This window comes from Melospiza melodia, chromosome 6, assembly GCF_035770615.1.
Source record: "Melospiza melodia melodia isolate bMelMel2 chromosome 6, bMelMel2.pri, whole genome shotgun sequence".
NCBI lineage: Eukaryota > Metazoa > Chordata > Aves > Passeriformes > Passerellidae > Melospiza > Melospiza melodia.
The window spans coordinates 47,002,227-47,025,574 of NC_086199.1; the positions used below are offsets into that span (position 1 = coordinate 47,002,227).

At 35.5% G+C, this 23,348-nt stretch overlaps 1 protein-coding gene across 4 annotated transcripts in view; it reads right to left on the reverse strand.

Annotated features, from left to right (window-relative positions):
- The window catches only part of ANO3 (anoctamin 3), a 108,046-nt gene that overhangs the window by 50,556 nt on the left and 34,142 nt on the right, over positions 1 to 23,348 (reverse strand). For all 4 annotated transcript variants that reach the window (XM_063160525.1, XM_063160528.1, XM_063160527.1 and 1 more), the window contains exons 2-4: positions 17,805 to 18,017; positions 16,844 to 16,915; positions 9,314 to 9,450 (exon numbers count right to left, since the gene is read on the reverse strand). In XM_063160525.1, coding sequence (XP_063016595.1) covers positions 9,314 to 9,450; positions 16,844 to 16,915; positions 17,805 to 18,017 — 422 coding nt within the window. The remainder of the gene's footprint in view (positions 1 to 9,313; positions 9,451 to 16,843; positions 16,916 to 17,804; positions 18,018 to 23,348) is intronic.

Genomic DNA, 23,348 nt, shown 5'->3' on the forward strand with positions numbered 1-23,348 from the left:
TCCCCAAGGGTCACATCACACACCTTTTAAGTACCTCCAGGGATGGTGATTCCACTTCCCTGTGCAACCTTGTTCCAATGCTTGACCACCCTTCCAATGAAGAAATTTGCCCTAACAGGAGATCTAAACACATCCTGATTTAACTTGAGGATGTTTTATCTTGTCCTGTCACTTGTTATTGAAAGAGACTGAGTCCCACATGGCTAAACCTCCTTTCAGGTACTTGTAGAGAGCAGTAACACCCAGCATGAGCTTCCTTTTCTCCAGACTAATACTTCCAGCTGCCTCAACCACTCCATGTAAGACTAGCACCCTGGATCCCTCTGGGAACACACTCCAACACCTCAATATCTTTCTTCATATTTAGATAAATAATATCTGAAGTCCAAATTAAGGTTGCAAAGAGTGTCAACCAAGACTTTTAGTGTTCGTGAATATAGGGTCTGCCACCCCTTCTAAGAATTCTGAATGGGAATGGTAGTAAAACCATTATTTTTTATAATGTTATAGATTTAATGATCTAAATCCATAAGACCCAGAGGTTTGAGGGTGAGGTAGTAGACTGAAGGTTCAAAAGTGCAAGTTTGAATATGCAAGTTTTTAAAACACAAACTTTTTCAGGTTCAAGACATGAACAATGACTCTCCTCTTGAACACTGAAGGATTCCTGCATAAGTATTTTACAAAACCAGACCAGGACTGCTTTTACAGTTCATGAAGCAGGCACAATAAGATACAAAAAACCTGGCCAAAACTCCCCCAAAGGGGACATCTGGAACTTCTCCAAAACACTTTCTGCTCATGCAATTTCCGTACAGACATGCTGCAAATTACACCCACCTTTTGTAATACATTTCTACTGCCTTTCTTTAGGTTATTATTTCTAGTCTTTCTTTCCTCATTTCCAAAACATCTGATTTTCTTCAGTCTTAGAAAAACATGCTTTGTTTCTCAGATTAATGACAGTATTCAAATATGACCTCGTATTCATTAACATCAAACAGAATTATTTGGGGTCAATGTTAAAGACATAATGAGCAGTGAAGACAGTAGAAAGAAATCTTCTATCCCAGTTTAAACCAGACCACTTTCAGAGAACACCCCCACAGGGGGTTTAGAAGTGCAATAGTGAAGCCACTTGCCACATTCATGCAGTGAACCTGGCCTACATAACACTGATTTCATGACTGATTCACTTTAATGCTACTGGCACCATTAGTTTCACTTTTGTCCTATTCAAAAAAAACCAATGTTGACCACCTATATTAGCAGTAATATAAAAATTACTGCTAATATAAAAATTAAGTAATTTTTAAAAATACTGCTAAAAATATAAAAATTAAGTAATTAAGTACTAGTAAAAGAATTTATATGCTTGATTTGTATGGATTATTTAGTTGGGTCTTTTCAGTTGATCTGAAGGAGCTCCATAACACAAAAGGGCAACAGGCAGCAGTAATTTCAATTAAACATCTAAGTCAGAGTATATTATCTATACCTAGCAGAAGGAATCAGCTGTTAGTGCAGTGGGCATTCAAGCACAGATCATTTATTATTTATCTGCTGGTTTAGACCAATACATTAATTCATTCTTTCACCTTTTTAAAGAGAGAAAAAGATCAGAAAAGGAGAAAAGCATCAGAAGAAATATTTTGTGCAAAGACTCTCTAAGATTTCCTGTTTCACCTGAAAAATGAGTATAAAAGGACTAATCAAAATTCCTTCATCCTCTCCATCACCTTACTCCTCCAGATTTTCTGAAACAGTATCCATCTGTTAAGCTTTCTTACATTTACACACATATGAAAACTCATTTGTTTGGAAAACCTCCTTTTAGAGTATTGCAATATAGTTCAGATAGTAAACTCAACAATTTAACCTACCCTTGTTCTTTCAAAGTCTTTAAATAGAAGAACTTCAACTGTGAGGCTGTGAGGCACCACTTGACTCAAGCTTGTCCATTATGCAGAATCATAATACACTGGCTTGCATCAGAGGCTTTGATACCATAGATGCTGCAGTTTCTTGGTTTTATTATGTATCAAGATTTTTGATTGCTTCATAGTTTGTGGTTAGTATAACAAATCACATGACAAGCTGCTTTGAAGTCTGAAAGTGTAAAATTCAAAATACTGCCACTATCATTCAACTGAAGTTTACACAAGGCAAAACACATCAATCAATTTAGCCTAGAAAAAGGAGTTTTGGCTCAATCAAAAAGAAAAAAAAGGTGGAAGCACAATGCAAATATTTAGCAAAGCTATAAAATAAAAAGTTTGTATTTTCATTCAAATGTATAAAAAGAACTTCCTTGGAGGGACATCCCTCCAACATGGAGGGATTTCTCAATAAACTATTTTTCAGATTCTAATTAATTAGAAATGCCCTTTTTACAAAGTGGGAACATCTGTTTTACTGGATCTTTCTCTCCCCAGTTAATTTAAGTAGCACATTTCACAGTAATTGTAACTATTTCAACTTCATTTGTCTCACTGCTGCTCTGATCTGTAAATTAAACTTTTATCATTTTTTCAACCCAAACACAGAAACAAATATTTCTAAAGAGGGAGTTGAAACCATTCTCAAAACAGGAGCAAATTTTAGATTCATACAGTCACTGTATCCTAATTTAGTGGTATATTTTCTTTGTTTTCCACCTTATACAGGTAAAAAGTTTAAGATAGTGAATAATATACTCTACTTAGGTGAATTCAGATGTTAATGAGAACCACACATAGGTACAACATACATGTTGTAGCCATTTGTTTCACGTTCAGTCCACCACTGACAACTCTCCCCAAAAATAACATAACAGCAAGGCTTAAGGCCTGACAAAATAGGTGTTTACATTTTAATGGATTTTAAGAAAATTCCCATTCACTTGTTCAAGCATTTGCAGCTTGAACTGTGCAACAGCAAAATACAAGTACATTCAAACCACTATGAAAGGCTCTAATTTGTTTATACATTAAAGGTACTAGGATAGAGCATGTAACTAAGAAATGTAATTAATTACTTCCCTCTACCACCTGCTCAGAGTTCAGCCAGTGTCAGCTCTGATTTCTATGTATTCAGTAACTTTCTAGAACATCATCCAGCAGCCCTCAAACCCATATAATCTTTAAAACCCACAAGATCTCTCATAAGGATGTCCACAGCTCATTTCTGGGAGAACTGCTTGCTATTCCTTGTTCTGAATTCAGGACAAATTTGTTTTTTTGCAAAAAGCACAAAAAAAAAGATGTTTTATACATTCATATGGTATCTTAGAGCCCAAAAAGGCCAGTATGGATTATCATATATGTACATATATTTATGTGTATTATTAGTGTGTATATATGTATATACATACACTCTCAAACACACAGATATGTATACATGCATATTCACTATTGCTGTCTACACTTGTAAGGAAAATCAGCTAGGAACACAGTAAGAAGAGCAGAAAGACACTTAAAATGCAAAACCACACTGGTTTCTAGAGGGATGTCAAGGAAAAGCAGTTTTCTGTACTTCTTGATGCTTTTAAGAAAACTTTCAGAGATAATAATGGATTAATTCAGGGTTTTAATATAATGAAGTAAGAAAAAGCAGCCATGGAAACAATTTGAAGAACTAGGGCTGGAATTCTGACAGAGGTCAAGTCTGATCTGTTAACTTCTTCAGCATGGCAACTACCTGAAACTGAAACATCTACATGAACAGTTTTTCTGTTCTATCTCTGAGAAGAATGGTTCTCTGTAATAAAAGAAAACTTTCTTCCAATATAATATATTGATGATCTTGATCTTCATATGATGCTAATATGTTGGAAGATTAATGGAAGATTAATGAAAAACATCCCATTTGTTTAGGTTACTAATTCTCCCAAACTCTGTTACCATGATCTTGGCATTAACATCTTCAGTAATACTCACACCAAAGGATGCCACCATTTAAGTGGTGAGTGTCCACATCCACAGCTTATGGTTCATATTACACCTTAAGTATTTTCTGGAAATAAACACATCTGTGATTCTAACTACAGTGGATATTCCATGAACAAAAGTAGGATACCTAAATAATGCTTGCTTTATTTCAGGATGTTTAAAAATCAAAGCTGGGACTTCAATAAGTTTTAGACTTCTTAAATTACTTGGAATTAGCTGTGAAGTGTTTTTAAATAGTACAAGACTCATTTTTTACATTCTAAAAACATACTCTGATTAAGAATAATCTAAGGCATGCTTTATGTGAAATTTTCAAAGCACACATCTAAATTAGACTTCATCATTTTGTGTTTGTAGGAATGGATAAACCATAAACAGATTTACTAGAATCATCCTTTCAATTACTTAGTTTCAAAAACAGATTGATGATTTCAAATGTATATTGTTTTAGCGTTCTTCTTGTGCAAATAACCTAGGAAAGAAAATAGGGGACATATTTGCATATGCAAAGACATCCAAACTACCCTGGGCATCAAAGACAACATGACAGGCTTCCATAATTACCCACACTATTGCATTTCTGTGAGATTACACTGCTGGGCAGAACAAAGCTTTTTTCTGTGGAGACAAAGACTTCCAGAAATATCTGACCTTCCTAATTAAACTGCATTTTAACCTTTTAGGATTTACTAATTTAGCAATTACTTCAGCTTCCTCACAGATGATTTTTTTTTCCATTTATAGTCTACTCAGACTTGTAGAGTAAGCATGAAAAATGCATTTGTATATATTATGAAAAACATATCTGACTTCAGGAAAGGAGTGGGTTAGGTGATATGCAAAATTTTTAAAGGAAGTCTTTTAAATATTACCATATGAGGGAGCAGCAATGGAGGATGTTTGGAGACAGGAGGAGGCTTTTTTATATTAAACCTCTTCTAATTTGCTCTTGAGGTCTAATAGGGATGTCTTAAGAAGCATACTAACATAACCACTGAAAATTCTTCTTTACATATTTTTTTTCAAACATTTTTGTCTATAAGTTGAAATTACTTGCCACTTACCCCGAATTTCCTGAAATATTTTCTGAGCTTTTTTGGCTTTTTTTCTTTAATAAAACCTCACAGGAAATGAGAGCCAAGCACTAAAAGCACAAGCATGAAGTCAACTTTTGTTGCACTTTACCACATCCTTCCATTGTAGGATAAGGATTTTATCTGTTATCATTGCTTTTAGGCTTTACTCACTTCCGTGTTATTAGACTGCACTTTTAGACTACCAAAAAAAGGCAGTAAATTGGGCCATTGTATAGGTAGCATTTCTTCATAGTTCCTGAATCCAAGAGATAATAATGCAAACCTTGTTCCAAAAATTATTTCTTTACCTTCCCAGACAGCAAAATGCATTACCTAGATAAAATATTTACAGGATCAAAGAGAGTAACAGTGATCTAGTGAATGAAAGGAAATGGAAGAGCAATTTCTCAAATATTCCTATCTTGCTACTATACATGCAATAGCAATAGGTAAAGAATTGGCTGCTACTGATTTTGCCACTTCTCTAGGAAAACATTGCCTTCCACTCAAGATAAAGTCTTAGCCTGCTTCCCTTTCCTAAGGAAACTAGAGCATTTCAAGTATCAGCCTGCTTCCCTTTCCTAAGGAAACTAGAGCATTTCAAGTATCAGCCTTTCACCCAGGGACCTTCTCATTTTCTACATTTCCCTTGCAAAGCAGATACTACTCGTTTTTGCTCAATAGACACTTGTTGGCCTCATTTTTCCTTGTGAGACCCCTTGGCAGAACCACATACATAAAGTGGTACTTTCTGTGCAATTTCAAGAGCAGCTGGTGATGAGAAGCTGGCAGAGATGGATAATGATGACCGCTTTTTCATGGGTCTGAGCGACTCACAATTTTTCAGTATGAAATCTGTGGATTCTGAAATACACCAACCCACACTATAGGAAACTATCAGTTATAAATCATAATCATGCAAACAAGTAGATGAATACACTGGCATCTGGTTGCTCTAAGAAAATTCTCTGATTTTTCAAAGCTTTAAAATGTAATAACAAGAATCAGATTTATGGAGGTATCATGCATGTAAGCTGAAAACTAAACAATTCCTGAAAAAAAAAAAAGTGTATTGGGTTTCATCATGTCAGCAAGACACATTCACTACTGCTGAAGTATCCAGCCAAGTTATTGCTGAGAAAGATAATGGCACCAAGTAGTAATTGCAGACAAATTTTTTTGCAATTTTCCCCATAATCTCTCAAGAATACAACAACTCTTCTAAAACAAGCAAAAATTTTAGAAACATTTAGAAGTAGAGAAGAAGAATATGTTTTTATCCTTGTACTCCTGGTCAATGCAGTGTTTCACATTCTCATTATCTGGTCAGACTGAGGAGACCTTTTTATTGTGGCAGATCAGTTTACACTTCAAATATGTGAGAGTACTTACCAGCTGTAAAGCTGTACTGCAGTATTCTATGTTTTCAGCAGTCTCAGAAAGAATTAGAAGCCTTCTTTTGCTAGTTTTATATCAATTTGGGGAAGAAATTTCCCTAAGGCTTTTTAAACTAATTGCCACAAAGACTCCTATAATAATCCAAAGGCAAAACTTTTTTCTAAGACTAAATTCCTTTCTAAGACTAATCTAAATTCCCCTTGCCTTTTTCCTGTGGAAGCAGGCAAAGATGAAGGGAAGGAGAATCCTGGTTGCTTCAGGTGTGGCTTTTTGCTGGGATAGAGTTCATTTACTTCACAGTAACTGGTACAGGGCTGTGTTTTAAATTTTGCATTTAACCCAGCTAGGGTTAAACCAAACCACCTCATTTGCAGAAACAGTCCTTCTAAATGGAGAAGGAAGTTTCCAGAGTGGTTGTTGTGATAAAAGAAATTGTCAAAGTTAAAAGCCAGAGGCACTGTGAGAAGACTGTTTTTGAACTCTGAACTAGTTTGCTCAGTAGTTTGGTACATACAAAGACTGTAATATAAAAAGTGTATTTTTGTTTAAACTTAATACAAATATAAAGCTCCTCTTTAAACTTTGAAAGAAAGTTAGCTTACTGGCTGATTATGAACTTCATAACCATCCTGAATGCAGGGCTTGGAAAAAATGCAACTAGTAATTATTTTCTATTTCACATGGAAATAGAAAAAAAAGTATTTTGCTTTAGCGCAGTGAAATCGCTGTTACTAGACAGACAGTACAGCATCTGTTACTAGATTGTTTTGGCAGCAGCCTTACCTATTATTAAAACTATTTAATGCTCAGTAACAGGATCTAAATTCTACAGACTCCACATTGCTTTTCTGCCTTTTCAGCCACAATTGACATAAAAGGCTTTGTCTGTTTAATCAACAAAATCAAACAAGAACATCTATTATTATTTGTCTTTGTTCAGCCACTTTTGCAGAAACAGACAAAGAAAATCTTTGGATACAAGAAGTTCTCATTGCAACAGTTTAGATTAAAATGTAACCAGAAAAGGTTACATATATGACATATGGATTTAATATATAATCTCTGAAGTTTCATTTTCATGTCACAGATTCCCAGTCTGTAAATACAATTTCCTGTAAGCCTATTTAAAACTTATTACATAGCTACTATTATAGAAGATCTTTCTAAAAGCATGCTATGAAATGAAGCCTCAGAGGACACATCTACCTGTGTTCCAGAATACTGCAGTAATGATGATGAGTGTTACAAGCATTAGAGCTGTTGTAGGACTTGAAAAAAATGAATTCAATGCCAAAACCACAAAGTGCCATAGGTACCATCCATGAAACAACTCTGGAATGGTCTCCTGAAGAGAACAGCACATGTGCTGTGAATACAGCAGAGAAGCTTACAGTAATTCAAGCATTACTAGAGATTTGTAATACAGGATTACTGATGTTACAGTAAAAAAAACCCTGTGCTGCAGAATTCACTATTTCCACAGTGTGATGAAGAAATTATTCAGAACTTCTTGAGGTTAAGTCATTTGTCATATATATGCAAGCAGTTAGGCTTAATGGAAAGGAGAATTAAGGGTCTCCTACTTGAAAGTATGACTAAAAAAATATACATTTTGTGAACAGAAAATCCATCATAATTCTTTGACATTATAGTGGATTAAGTGCTGGAGAAAATGCATTGTGATGAATAGTATAATTATGCAATTACTAAGCAAGATAGCATGCCAGATTTATCTGATGAGATGGCTTTTCCAGTGCTTGAAAACTCAACTGCCTTCCAGTTGAGGTTTCTGACAACACTCCTACACTCACCTACACATAAGTGAGTTTTATCTCTCTTTTAATGGGTCTAGATATCATTTTGATGCTGCTTAGAAGAAGGATCTTATACTCTGTCTAGATCACACTTGACTGACCATACTTTTTCTACACTCTCAGAATTTCTGAGACCTTCCAGACAACATGAATTCCACTCCATGTTCAGAATCCTATATCCTAAATTCTGTGCAATATAAATTTATTGAAAGAAGGCTACTACCTCTTAGATGAGTCAATAAAACACATAAGAATCTTTGATTTTATATAATTTTGCTTGATTTTAGTACAGAGAATTCCATTCACTGATTCTGTCACTCAAACTATAATATTGTTACTAACACCTTCCAAAATCATCAGGATGAATAAAATACTCTAACACTGTCTTCTTAATGTTAGCAAGCAAGGCAAAATTCCAGCCTCCAAATAAAAATTTGTAGAAAACTTTTTAACCTGTTTATACATTTTTAGCAAACAAAGAAATTTGTGTTCATTAGTTCTAAATTGCATCATTCTTTTTCATTAATATTCTATCCTCAATTGCTTATTTAGTTCTCTTGGAACATCCTAATTGCCCATATTTTTAATATCTCTTTCCTCCAGCTCACATACTTAGTCTCTTCTTTATGTTCTGGTTTCTGCAAAATGACCTTGTGATCCAAAAATTCTGCACTCCTTGTATCCAATTTCAACAATACATCTTCCTTCTCCCAGCCTTTCTTCATTGAAGCATATCAAGTTCAGTTTAACAAAAATAATTTCAGTTTAACAAAACTAATTTTAGTAATTTTATGCAGTTGTGTTCCCATAATAGCAGCTCATGACAATTTTGCTAAATGCTAACTAAAAGTGATTTAAGACTTAACACACTGCTTATGATTAATTTAAAAAATAATTAAAAGTTATTTAAAACCATTAACTAAAATTATTTTACAAGTTTCATCATTTTCAACAATTTGGGAGCCACCTAAATTTCTTACCATGAGACCCCTATTTACTTAGGCTGCAACATATGTTGCTTTAGAAATCACATTTTAAAAATATTTAAGCACATTCTGACAGCTGATACGATTTAATAGAATTTTGTGTCCATTACCTTTAAAGAAGATTTAGTTCGAGGTTCTGTTTTCTGCCTGGTGAGCTTATTTTGAATAAGCAATGACTGATCTGTACGAGCATCATAATTCCCATGTTCTGAATCATCTGTGTATGTATCTTTTTCCTTGCCTACATCTGAAGGAAAATCAGAAGAAAACAATGGGCTCATTTTAGATTATAATGGATAGAAACAAACAGCATTATTACAGCCACAGTTGAATATTCATTTTATGTGTACACATTTTAATAATGCACTTATTTTCCTGTTAAAGCTTTATACGTGAAATGTTACAATGTTCATCTTAAATTGGATGTGACTGCTATTTTTAGTAGAAGGCCAAGAGAAATGATTTTTTTATTAGCCTTCAAATAAAAAAGTCCATAATGTCCTTTACAGTAGTTCTAAAAAACAAAGTAATATGAATATTCAACTGCTTGAGTCACAGTTGTTGAGGCTCAGGATGTTTCACCAAACAGGCAGCACAGCCTGCAGACCAGAGGAACATCTCATGTTTTAAATCTAAACAAACAACTGAAATGCCAGTTCCCCTATACACATGCAGATATTCCATTTGAAAATTTGCAGTCAGATATTGCAGTAAGTGCCTCAGAACACATTTTAATAGGTGTACCTTGTTCAAGGATGGTGGTAGGAGGTAGGAGATCTTCATGGAGAAAACGTTCGCTTTCTCACTGGATTTGGTTTTAATTGCTCAGCTGAAGATTTTACGAAAACTTAGCTGAGTACCATAACAGAGCTGCAGGAAACTGAGTACCTCCCTCAGAGATCACCCATATTGTTCATCAAAAATCATGACAATTCTTGCCCTACACACCCAGAAGAAGTAAAATGAAGGTCAATGCCTGTGCAGTGCTGGACTGTAAAGTTTTAATCCATGTTAGGAAATGGCTAGATTTGAAAAAATATATTAAAGATTAAAAAGACGGAATAATCATTGCCACGCAAATTTATCTTGGCCAAATCGGAAAAAGAAACATATTCAGACAAAAAATTTACCCACAAATCCTAAGTTGCCATCTCAGCTTTCACATCAACATGGGAAAAGTCAGGTGGACTAGGAACAGCATTTAGCTCAGTATTTTGAAACCCTAAATAGAAGCCAAGAAAAAAGTCAAGGTTGCTGTGGGAACCACGATCTTGAATTTCATGGATTTTAAATTCATAAATGTTCATCTGAAACATTTAAGTATTTTTCATTAAGTTGTTCAGTTAAATTCTCTACACTAAGTACTATAGAAATTAAGAAAAACAACCACAATTATCTCACGCACCCTAAACATTTCACACATTAAAATATTTAAAACCAGAACATTTACTGAGCGCTATTTTTTCCTCAATTTAGTTACTACATAATGATTATACAAAATGTACCCTTGATAATTTCTAACACTGATATTAACCATGGTAAATCTGTGATGGGATTTTTTAATGTACAAACCAGCTCATTTTTATTGTCAATGTGCCTCATTCAGGAGTTTTGTTTATTTTAAACAATGATGTAATTATAAACATATAATTTATGTTTATATTATATATTATTATATATATATTATATTGTTTATATATACTACTTACTCTCTGCTCAGCAAAAATGAATGTAGTTAAAAGAAGGCTTCAGGTAGGAAACAGTACTTAGCAACTCTGCATATTTGACTTATGCCTAGGTTTGAGCTCTTAGTTTTAGGAGCCAGTAAAATGAAGAGGCAGGCCTATGAAACCTAAACTAGGTCATTTAAGCTGAAAGAAAGACTATACTTATATCAAAAAGTCTATTTCAATGAGGGAAGTTTTAGAGGATTAGACATTATGAGTACACCTAGTACTAAAAAACAAAAAACATTTGCAAAACTTTTGCAACTTTTTAAATTTAAGTAATTTGAAGTTATGAATGTTTAACTTTTTAAGCAACTTTTTAAATTTAAGTAATTTGAAGTAATGAATAAGTTCTCCCTCTGTGCTCAATGCACTTCACCTGCTAAACATTTTTATGCTTTCAAGGACACCTATTTCAAATTGCAGCATCTCCCTTCTATAAAAAAAATCTTTCACCTAGAGACGTCTGCTATTTTGCCTGAAATGTAGTCAAAATTTGTTTTAGCAAAACAAAAACCCCAAACAGCCTTTAAAATTAAGTGAATTTATAAAGAAATGTTTTCTAAAATTCAAAGATACTTCCTATTCTATCTTTCAGCAGTTGATGACTTATTTTATACATAAAAGTACTCTCCCACAATGTAATGCTATGAATACAGTAAAAAGGGGAATATTATTTAGCTCTGAACAAGCCCCTTGAGGCTGAAAGCTGCTGGTCCCTGCCCCACCATGGACCTCTACAGGCTCCAGGGGCACAGCCTGCCTCACCATGGTTTTCACTACGGGCTGCAAGAGAATCTCTGTTCCAGTTGAAGTTGCTCTTGTGTATTTTTTTCTCCCTTCTCAAATCTGTTACTCCAAAGGCACTTCCACAGCCACTGATGAGTTCAGCCTTGCCAAGCAGCAGGCCTGCCTTGGAGCTGCTGCCATTGGCTCCATCAGACACAGGTGAAGCTTCCAGCAGCTTCTCAGAGAAGCCAGCCCTGAAGCTGCACTGCTCACACAGACCCACCACAGCTTCTCAGCGACAAGAGTCTCACTGACGCAAACACAACCTGCATGACCCTTGACATGACCTCTCTGTGTGAGTTTCCAGAGTACCAACTAACAGCAGAAAGATTTTAACATCCATCTTTTTACCAAGTCTTACATCTCAAAGACCATGTTCAGGGGCTGTTCTCACAAGCAGAGGCTCACCCCAGGGCAGCAGAAGCAGGGCTGGGCTGGGCTCGGGAGCAGCCAATTGCCTCCTGAGCAGCCACCCCAGCCCTGTCCTTTACCTGCCCAACTCCTGCACTATCTCCCCCCATCAGAGAGAAATTCTGGGACAAGACAAGTGCAAACACATGCTCTCCTCCCCTGAGGCTTGGCCATTTCTTTGGTTTTCCCAAGTACTCAGTTGCTAATGTATCCTAGCAACTTATGGGAAAAAATTCTAGAAGTCAATTTTATAAGTAAAAAGGAGCAAAAGGAAAGAAACTTAAACCCCCACCAATCACAAAAACTAATAACACTTCCTGACACATAATTTGGCAACACTTAACACATGACAGTAAGATTTGCCCTATAAGGTCACTTATATGATAAAACATTGAAGACAATTTCATTTCTGGAAATCCTTTACACAGTAATGCAGAAGCATTTAGTTTAGAAATAGATAACTAAGTTCACATTTTGAATCTTTTTGGGTCCTTGGCTACCTTTCTTACTATCATACTTTTCTGAAGGGCCAAAACTGCATTTCAATTTTATGACAGGACATAAAAAGCAGTTCTGATTTCTCTGTATCCTGCAATCCAGCGATATATTTTATATACACCCAGTAGTGTCTGGTAGCAAATGTTTTTCAATTGAAAAGTGGCATAGTTATTGAAAGAAAAATTAATATAAATATTTCTAAATAGTTTCTGTTTCATGAACTTTGATACAACAACTCTACTCAATCCTTTGAGCCTTTACACATTTGAGGATAGGCTTTGCAAAGCTTTAGTAAGAAAGAGATTATTGGTCAAGTAAATAATCCCCTTTTGTCCTAATTTAAATCCTAGGAAAATCATGAAGAAGAACATCACTAGACACCTAGATAAATGACATTGTGATAGATTTAGGTCTTATTTTATTTTGCTGTGCACCTGGAACACTATCTTATACAGATAACATAGAAAGGTTTTCACCTATCTGTGTATGTATATTTAGATATGAAAAACCATAACTACCAGAAAAACTCTGAAGCCACAACCTACACCAAAAGAAGCTTCAAGCATCTGCTGCTTGTTGCTCTTCAGCCCAACCTTTTATACCCCTCATGTTGATGCATTGCACCTGTGTGCTCCCTGTGTGATTGCTCAGCACCCCTGGGCACTCCATGGCTCCTCACCTTCAATAGCATTCACCTGTCCTGCACAGCTGGAGACAACTGGGGATCAGCCACAGCCCACTCCCAATCAGCACACACCCTGTGCCTACACACAACAGACAAAGACCTTCCTCAATGTACAATTTTTTATGAACTTTCAGACAGTGGTAACTGTTACACAGAATATTTCTAATTTTTTTAAAAGGGAGTCAGTCATATATTATTGCTCTTTAGATGAGTTAAAATGGTGCATAAAACTGCTAGAGACAGATTAAATGCCTAAAGCACATCAATATTTTGGACTGCATATTAAGTCCAAAGACTAATCCTTATTATGCTCCCATGAGCACTGAAGAGATTACATAATTTCTTCATCCATACTGCCAGCTCTCCAGGCATGAACCAGCTCCAATACGGGAGCGTGACAGCTCTGGGTATAGGACAAACTGTTCTCATGCAGCTTGTCAGCCACCTCACTACACAACCACAGCAGACGTGACACCCTCATTTACGTAGGCACTGACCACAAACTTAGGATAAAATTATTCTAGAAGGCATAATGGAAACACCATATTTCTCTTGAAGCAGAAACTGAACCTGGTTTCCTGGAATCATATCTTCTGTGATCTTTCAGTCCCTCTTTTTATATAAACATGGTATGTACTGCACAGGTTATACATATATTTATGCCCATTTCAATTTATCATAACATCACAAAATTGACTTACAAACACCTCAATAATTGAGCATTGAAAAGCAGTTTTTATCATTCAGTTATTATGATTCTTTGTTGGATTGTTAATTTTGGTTCAGCTTTTCATTTGTCAGTTCACTGTATTGCAGCATAGCATATAAATACACTGTTTTTTATATATAAACTCTGTAGTAATTGGATTCATGATAAATTCAGAATACAAGGTATCTGTCACAGCAAAATTGTTAATTATCTAGGGAAGCTTTCATGTCCTGCTAAGAAAGATGAGTTATTATGCACAAATCCTCATAATTAATCTAAGGGAAAAAAAAAACAGAATTAAAAAAAGAATAAATTAGTTTGTGATGTTTTACTTGCTACTGAATGTTACTTTTGTTCTTATTTCAACCCAGTACTCTCCACCTTCTGTGTCTCCCACCAGAAGTGGGAGGGGATTGAGTGAGTCAGAAAGAGGGGCATTCCATTATGCCTGAAACCTCAAAGTTCACGATATACATTAGAGAAGCTCAATATTTATCACTTGGATTGAATGTACCACTTCCTCAAACTAAAAACACTACTGACTACCTAAAACTGGCAGAGGAAAAATTACACAAATCCATAATGTCCTTGATCCCGTTTATCCCATTTATTTATGTGTAATTAACAAAGGTGTAATACATTGACTTTTTACTTCATAAATCTATTAAGATCATTAACTAAGCTTGTCTGACAGCCTCAGCTATAGCCAACTGAAATAAAAGTGAAGCTTTCCACTGAAGTTCTTTATTTGATGCCGGTTAATCTTCGCTCAAGATAATTTTGTCTACAAACAGCTCAGGAAGAGGAGAAAGCCATTGGGCCTACATTTCTACAACACTGCCTAATTAAAAATTCACCACATTCACTTAATTCCGCTTTCTTTCATGTTCTCAGAGAAGCAGTTTGAAAATATTCACTAAGATGATGATACCCATTAAACAGCCTTCTTTTCAAACTCCATGAAACTGCCAGAGTACCTACAAAAGCATTGTTTTAACCTATCTGGGGATCAAAGCTGAAGCTGCAATATTCCTTTTTCAGGTTTATTTTTTACATCCCCTCCCTACCTACATCCAGACTCAGGATTAAACTGAAAATTTTAGACTTGGAGACAAATTCTTACCCACATAAACACAATAATTAAGGATCAACAAACTGTATTTTGAAGGTATACAGGCCATTTTGTTACATGCACCTTTTAACTGTCCCTTATTTCTCTTCATGAATCTAACAGATAGTGCTAATATAAAAATAAGGCAATTCTTATTACTGACCTCTGGCAGTAATGTTTTTAATACTGTTTTCTTGCTTGTTTATAACTGACTAACCTAATCAGTTACATTTCTGTAACTTCTATAACTGTGAATAACTTAACAGATTTCACTCATGTCATTTGGGATTGACTCAACATGAGCAAATTCATCAATCAAGTTAGTAAAGGGCAACTATTTAAATACTTTTTCTTCCACGAGCATAGCTGTAGCCAGAAGAGAAGAAACATGCGCACCAAAATTTAACACAATTTTGAACTAAAAGGAATCAATCTATCTTCTCCTGAGTTGCTGAGCCCTCCATGTATCTTTTCAGGTTAAAACTAAGTAATGGGACTGAAAACCAGCAACATTTATTGTGAGAAAGAATTACTGCTGACATATATAAATACACAATAATATCAGCAAGTGTATGTGTAAGCAATTCGCATACATAATAAAATAGAGCAAGATATTACAAATAGAGCAGGGTATTAAAAAAAAAAAGAAAAGAAGGAAATTATAACAGTAAAATCTCCTAGTATCCATGCTTGCCAACCAATTGCCCCAGGAAAGGGCAGCAGCTTTAACTGGAACCTTACTAAGACTTGATTTTCTTATATAATCTTCATGCCAAATTCTTGTTCTGCGCCATGATTTTGGAATATCTGGTTTTGAAGAAATATCAATTTCACTATTTCCAGTAGTTAGCTACCCAGGAAACCTTGAGGAGCCCTCTTATCTATCATATATTTTAGGGATCAAGAAAATTCAATGCTAAATAATGTGAGAGGTGAGCAGACCTAGCTTTCTGAAAGCAGATATCTTGATATCTTTCATTCAGCATGAATATCTGATTTCTAGTTTGATGTTCATCAACTGTGAGTAAAAATATCTTTCCTAGTAGTTGTGCAAGGTGCAGAAATATCTTTGTGTCTGTATGGGTAAAATAGATGGCAACTACCTCATCCTGGAACTTGTAAATTACTACCCATGTGTGTATTTACAGATTCAATTTGCAGTTACAAGATAATTCTAAGAATAACTTTTTCCCTACTTACTCTGACTTAATTACAATATCAAAATGGTAGAAAAGCATTACAAATATGGCTATTTTCTCCATTACCTTTTTTTTGCTTCCCAAATTTTAACACTTTTTGTATGTAAATGTCCAAAGCAAATACACAAAATATCAAAAAAAGCCCAACAAAAGAACTACAGCCACAATAATAGTGAATGACATGACTATATAGGAAAAATAAGTGAATAATAGCAACTTTAAAGGAATTTCAAGTACATTTGTTCAAAATTATTATTTTATGAAGAATTGTTATAGGAAAAGGATATATTCAATATATGACACTTCTCTGTCTTCAGTCCCTGCTTTTAGTCTAAAAGGTGAGACAGTATCAGGAAATTTATGACAGACACATTTCTTTAATCACACTTAGTCTCCCCTTTCAAAAAAAAATGGAAGTTCAGGGTAAGTATGGCCTTTCCACACTTAAATACTGTGAGATTAATCAAAGAATCAGTAATTTTTCATTGTTTCAGTTCAGACAACAACTTACCTGAAAACGGATCACCATATTCTGTATTAGACAGTTTAAGCAAGTTGCTTTCCAAAGTCTCCACCACTTTAGCTGAAATAAATGCAATAACTGTATCAGCATTGACATGTATTTTCTAAGTAAAAAATCTTTACTGTAAAAAACACTTTTCAAAGTCGTCAGTAACTCAAATAAAACACTTTGGACTGAAATTTTGAAGAGCACTTTCTATCAATAGAAAAAAGAGTAAGATCACTTTAATGAAGACTTCCTAATACTAAGAGAAGTTTAACTCAATAAAATAACTCACAAGAACAATAATTAATGCCTAGTGTCCATCAACAATAAAGACAGACTTATCAAAAGCTACTACCAGATGAGTTAATTTATTCTACAAAGCTTCACACACATCTGGCAATAGAGGATGGCAAGAGTTGGTAACAGGTGACACACAGTGACTGGGATTCCAACTATACTAGTTCCTCCGACAAGGCATGTGTATCTGTTAAATTAGAAATCCTAAAATAAAAGTAGTTCATTATCCCACACGAGCTAAAATTTGGAAGGATTTTCTCCATTCATTTTCATTCTTTCCATACAGCTCTTCCCTGATTCTACTGTTTGTGAATGAATGCATCTCCTTCTACATGTTCATATATGAAGACATTTTTTGCCTGAAGCCTAATATTTATTCTTTCTTTCTCCTCTAGGACAGACTACAAAAACTTTCATACTTTTCTCCAGCATAAATGAGCAAGACTTTCTTGTCTTATTACCAGTGAGAAGGAAATAATGTCATCATTGACAGAAATAAAAATTAGTTTAAAACTCACTTCAAACATTATAAAGATTCACTTAAGAACCTGTTAATGTAATATGTGTAGGTGTTTTCTGCAAAAACATTTCTTCAACAAACATAGATATCTAAATAAATCAGTTTATCAGAGCTGGAGCAAACTCCTGAAAGGGAAAAACGTCCTACCTCGTTCTGACACGACATCCACTGCAGCTCCTGACGTCCCTGCACTCAAAGGCTGGGGCTGGAGCTGTGGCTGCACACGGTTTGGCTGCAGAAATGATGAATGCTTGCTCAGGCTCTGAGGATGTGTTTGGCTCTGGGCAAGGCATGGCATAGATCTTCTAGAGGGTTTTAATGGGTGCTCTTTCACTGTCTCGCTCTTGCTTGTATTCATACCTGAAATAGCCAAAAGAAAAATAACAAAATAACATAATAAGCTCTAGCATATTGGACCATGACAAAGAAAGATGGCTAATTATGAATCCACTTAATAAGCCACTCCTCAACTAAACAAAAATGCTGTGCTAAAAGGTTTGAAGTTATTAAAAAAACAATGTAATGAACTAAAATACAGAGGCTAAAACTATCCCATTCTGTAAATTATTTACATTTTCCTTTCAAAGCTACAAAATTTCCCCTTCACCATTATGGAAATAAATTAATGTTCTTAATCCTTTGACCTGTTGGGTAACCTTTGTGAAAAAATACTGTAGAACTGTGGTGGTGTTTGAGGGTCCCCAGGATGACGGAAGAGATGAGAATCTTGACTCCATGTTTCTGAAAGCTGATTTATTATTTTATGATATTGTATTATATTAAAAGAAAATTATATATTAGAACTATACTAAAGAAAGAGAAAGCATACACCAGAAGCTAGAAAGGAATGAATAATAAAGTCTTGTGATTGCTCACGGCCTCGACACAGCTGGCTGTCATGGGTCATCAAGTAAAAACAATTCACATGCTGGGTAAACAATTCTCCAAATCACATTCCAAAGTAGCAAAACATGGAGAAGCTGAAGCTTCCCAGCTTCTCAGGAGAAAAAATCCTAGTGAAAGGATTTTTCATAAAATATGTCTGTGACATAGAACAACAAACAAATGTGGCAAAAGAGACCCCAACCATTCCAGGGTCAGTTAGAACAAAGCAGCTGTGACAATGATTTGTCTCTTTAAGAGTTGTTTCTGAGATACCTAGAAATAAAGTAGCTTTCCTAAGTTTACATGGAAGAAAAACTCAGTATTATACACCTCCTGATTCAATACAGAGCAATGGCACACACAATCCTTGTAAAAGTTAATTCAACACAGAGCAAAACCAAAGTCCACTAGTGTAGCTAGTTTCTTTCACTGTACTGTTTCTCTGCTCAACAGAACAATTTACTTTATACACAGGTAAGCTTCTGTTGCCTCAGAAGATACCATAAGTCTTTAAATAAGTATGTGCAGAAAGAACTCCGCCTCTCAATAAAAAGGCTGCTGTGTGCCAACAGAGAACACAGTGGGCACTGGGCCTTGACAGTGCCTTGTTCAGAGCAGAGCAATGCCACACGTCTGTTGTGCTACCTGCAAGGTTTCCAGAGAGTCTCCGTCATAGTTCTTCCTAAATGGACATTTATTAGACAAAAATCTGCAGCAGTTAGACACAGCAATGGGTAATATAGAATAATATATAAAGACATACACTTTGTAATGTCTCCTTTATAGTTCTTCCTAAATGGACATTTATTAGACAAAAATCTGCAGCAGTTAGACACAGCAATGGGTAATATAGAATAATATATAAAGACATACACTTTGTAATTGTTCTGGATGGCTTCAGTGATAAATTTCCTAAGCAGGGATAGGCTGCCTGTAAGTATGGACCCCACTGCATAATTATTAGAGTTGCCAAAGAGAAATGGTTCTTTCATCTACACTGGAGTCACTATGTGTGGCGAAATGAATCACTGTTACCAAAGAAATTTATGATAATGCAAATAACACATACTGACATTCAATTTTAGCCCAAATTTAAGTGATACATATAAAAAAACAGAATGCAATTATTTTATGACATAATGCCTCAATTGAAAAGAAAATTCTTCCCTTTTGCTCTCTCTTACTCTATATTTCCCTGTGTCATTTCAAATGGATTCCTTAATATCATGCTGCTTCTGCTTGAAGAAAGTGAATCACAACAAAGTAATCTCACAGCAGATTTGCTCTTATGTTATTGGTATGAACCACCTTAAAATTTGGAAAAGTTAATTCATACTCTGCTACTATGCCAGAGTCCAGTTCTGTGATATGCTAGTTTTGATGGCACTTGCTGCTGCTGCATGGAAATGCTTACCCAGCATGAATAACATGTGGCTGACATCATTAATTGGATCACTAAATTGAGTTACTGAAATTTTTTTCATTCCTTCCTCTCTTTTCCACAGAGTAGTTTTCTAGACTATATATTTTCCAGCTAGAACTTTGTTACACAGTCCTTGCTTGTTCAGGGATCTTTTCATCTGCAATAGTAGACATATATACACTTAGCAGAAAAAGCCCAACAGACTTGTTTTTCTACAACAATTTCATTTATTCCTTCTTTTCCTACATAATATTCCTCTGGCAGCTAGCATGAGCATGGGAACAATTATAACATGAGTGTAGAAATTCCTCATGTAGGCAAAAAAGGTAAATAATATATGGTTTAATTAGATGCTGCCCTTTTTTTTTAGCACTTCTGCCTTGGAAAGTCTTCTTTCCAAGGGGATGCTGGGGATTCCTGTTACAGAGGCAAATCTCTACGTGGCTCAAAGCCAGAAAAGAGGGCTGTACTACAGCTGTAGAGCCAAGAGAGAGCTGAACTACTCACAGCTTTCTGATAGGTCAGGAAGGAAAGATGGAGCTAGAATATGAGAAGCTTTTCTGGTTTTTAAGTGAGTATGCACAATTTAATTGCATGCTCAATATTATGCCAATCTAGAAAGACTCTAAATAAAGCAAACTCTCAGAGGCCTTCAGGTTTTGGCCACTAGAAACATAAAGAAAAATTTTGCTATCCCTCATTCTGTGAAATACAAACTCAGATGATAATTTTTGTACTGTTAAGAAAAGAATTGATCTTTCATTTGCTCCTTATTTTACATGAGGAGAGTTTGGCAGCTAGTCCCTATTAATTGTTAACTCAATGCTGTAAGCAAGGCTGGATCAGTGCTAGCCTCATAAAGAGCAGCCCAGTAACTATCCCCCATTTAATCCAGCACAAATCTTAGCATCAAAAAGAAGTAGCTTCTATAGAAGCCAAATCATAACACCAGCTTTTGGCCAGCTAATGAGGTACACATCACGTATGCTGTGCTGCTTGAGGCCTTGCCCTGAACAACACTTAGGCACTGATCTCCTGACAGAAAACGAAGTCACTTATTTTGGTCACTGCATTTTCAGTCAACCAATACTGCTCTATATATTCCCAGTTTGATCTGAAAAAACACCCCTAATCCTCCTCCCTCCCCTCCAACCCTATCCCCAGATTTCATTTACAGAGACAGACCTAGTTTATAACAACTGCCAAGCCCTTGGTCCTATCATTCAATTCCAGTAAGGTTGATTATATTCAGCTGAAAACCTGATGCTAGCAAAACTTCAGTGGAGAATTGCAGGTAGGCAGAAGGTACTCAGGATAATGACCTGGCTAAGGCTTACAGTATTTCTATGGGAAAAGTGCTGCAGTAAAACTGAATAAAAAATGGAATTTGTGCCAGAAGATATTTTTTGCAGGGGATATTCTTTTCCCTTTCACAGGGTTATTTGAATGCTTAAGTTATATTTTTAAGTCTTGAAAAACTTCTGCAGAAAAGGTGCATGCATTTTACTACTACTTTCAAAACACTCCCTATAGGGTTTCAAGCATCTGAAGCCTGAAAGGGATCATAACCTCTGGCATTACTACTGACAACACCAATCAAGTATCTCATTAAAATATTTATTTCTCCTAATTATTAATTTCACTACTTTAAAGTTTATATTTTTTTCACAGTCATTTCATTACTGAAAAACACAGCACACCAGATGGTTACAAATGTTTACTGAACAAACAAGCTATCCTAAGGAGCCTCAGCCATATAAATCTTCAGTTTTTCTCAACCAGAGATGTTGGTATCGTCTATTCAGTATGAGCAACACTACTTTTGTTATGTGGGAATGACTTGGAAGAAAATAAGGAACAGCAATTCCTTCAAATACAGAAAACACACTGTGTTTATGTTCCATCACATAGATTGTAGCTCCATCTGGACCAAGATAAAAACTTAGACTATTCTAAAGCTTCACATGACGAAGCAAGCTCAGAATCCTAAGACCAGTATCTTGAAATTTCCTTATTTAACTGGTCTACTTTTCACTGTGAAACTCCAATGTAACTCCCAAGCTTTTTAAAATGGAAGCTTTAAAATTGATTCCTTTGCCCCATAAAGTCAACTAGTACCAAAATCAAAGCAAAGTAACACAGTCTAGAAGCAGAGCTACGATCCATTTCTCTCCTAAACACGTTTGGGTGAGACACAGATCGGGATGACTTCACATCTGAGGTTACAGACAAGGCTGAGGAAGAGGCACAGGGGATGCTGATGTGAGACCCAGAAGAACTGATGAGTTAGGATGCCCAGAAGAACAGAGGATGCTCCTTAACCCCAGCTGCCAGTTTGCCCTGGAACAGCCAGGTTTTGTTCTCACACATTTATTTGCTCCCACAAACAAAGTGAGATGTGATTTTGTTGCCCATAGCTATGTATGAAAGTCACACTGATTTTGGCAGCTCGTGGCTGTACAGCTACTGCTCACCTGAGAACTCCTCTGCACATCCTTAGAGCTCTCAGTCCTGAAGAGCTGAGCATTTTTTTCGTGTTTGAACTGCAGTGCAGTTTCCTGGTAGCTTTAAGTGACTACTGAGAGGCAGCATGTGACAAAGGCTGCGTGGAGGAAGGAGCAGGATACAATGGAAAGCTTGTTAAAAAGACCGCTTTTTTTTCACCTCCTTCAGCAACCTTTGTACCAAACTCAATACAGCTACTTGAAGATTAGGCCCACGTAGGCAGCTCAATGGTGTGGAGGTGTACAAAGCTATTTAAAAAATCTGTAATTTTACAGTTTTCATAAATTACAGGGAAAAAGTTGAGATTATAACTTAAGTACTTAAAAACTCTAAAGGTTAAATACCTGAAAAAAAAAGTTACCCGTGCTTTTTCAAAGCTTATTATTTAAAGAGAAAATTATATCCTTTCAATAAACACAATTAAGCAAAATGTACAGAACTAAGTAACTCTTCTATGTTCATCTTTGCACCTGACTAAGATTTCAATATTGGAATATATTGAAATACATAACTGGAAGATTTTTTTTTGCATGCATAATGCATTTCATTAACGTTCTATAACTTCATTAAGTTACAGAATTGCTCATATAGAACATAATTCTTATCACTCTGTTTCATAACTAGATGCAACTACATTTCAACCTTTATTTTGTCACTTTTTAAAATATACACTGTGTCTCCTTTCATAAAAACATGGAACATCCACCAATCTCTGACCTTTGGTGGAAAAAGATTTAATTTGCAACAGGTTCATGAGAGGCTGCAGTACAATGCATCCTGCAGGACACATGTCTTAATACATGCATATTCACACAAGAAATTAGGAGTGACAAAAGGTCTTTCCTGACAATTCCCTTCACTGAACACACACCCCCATC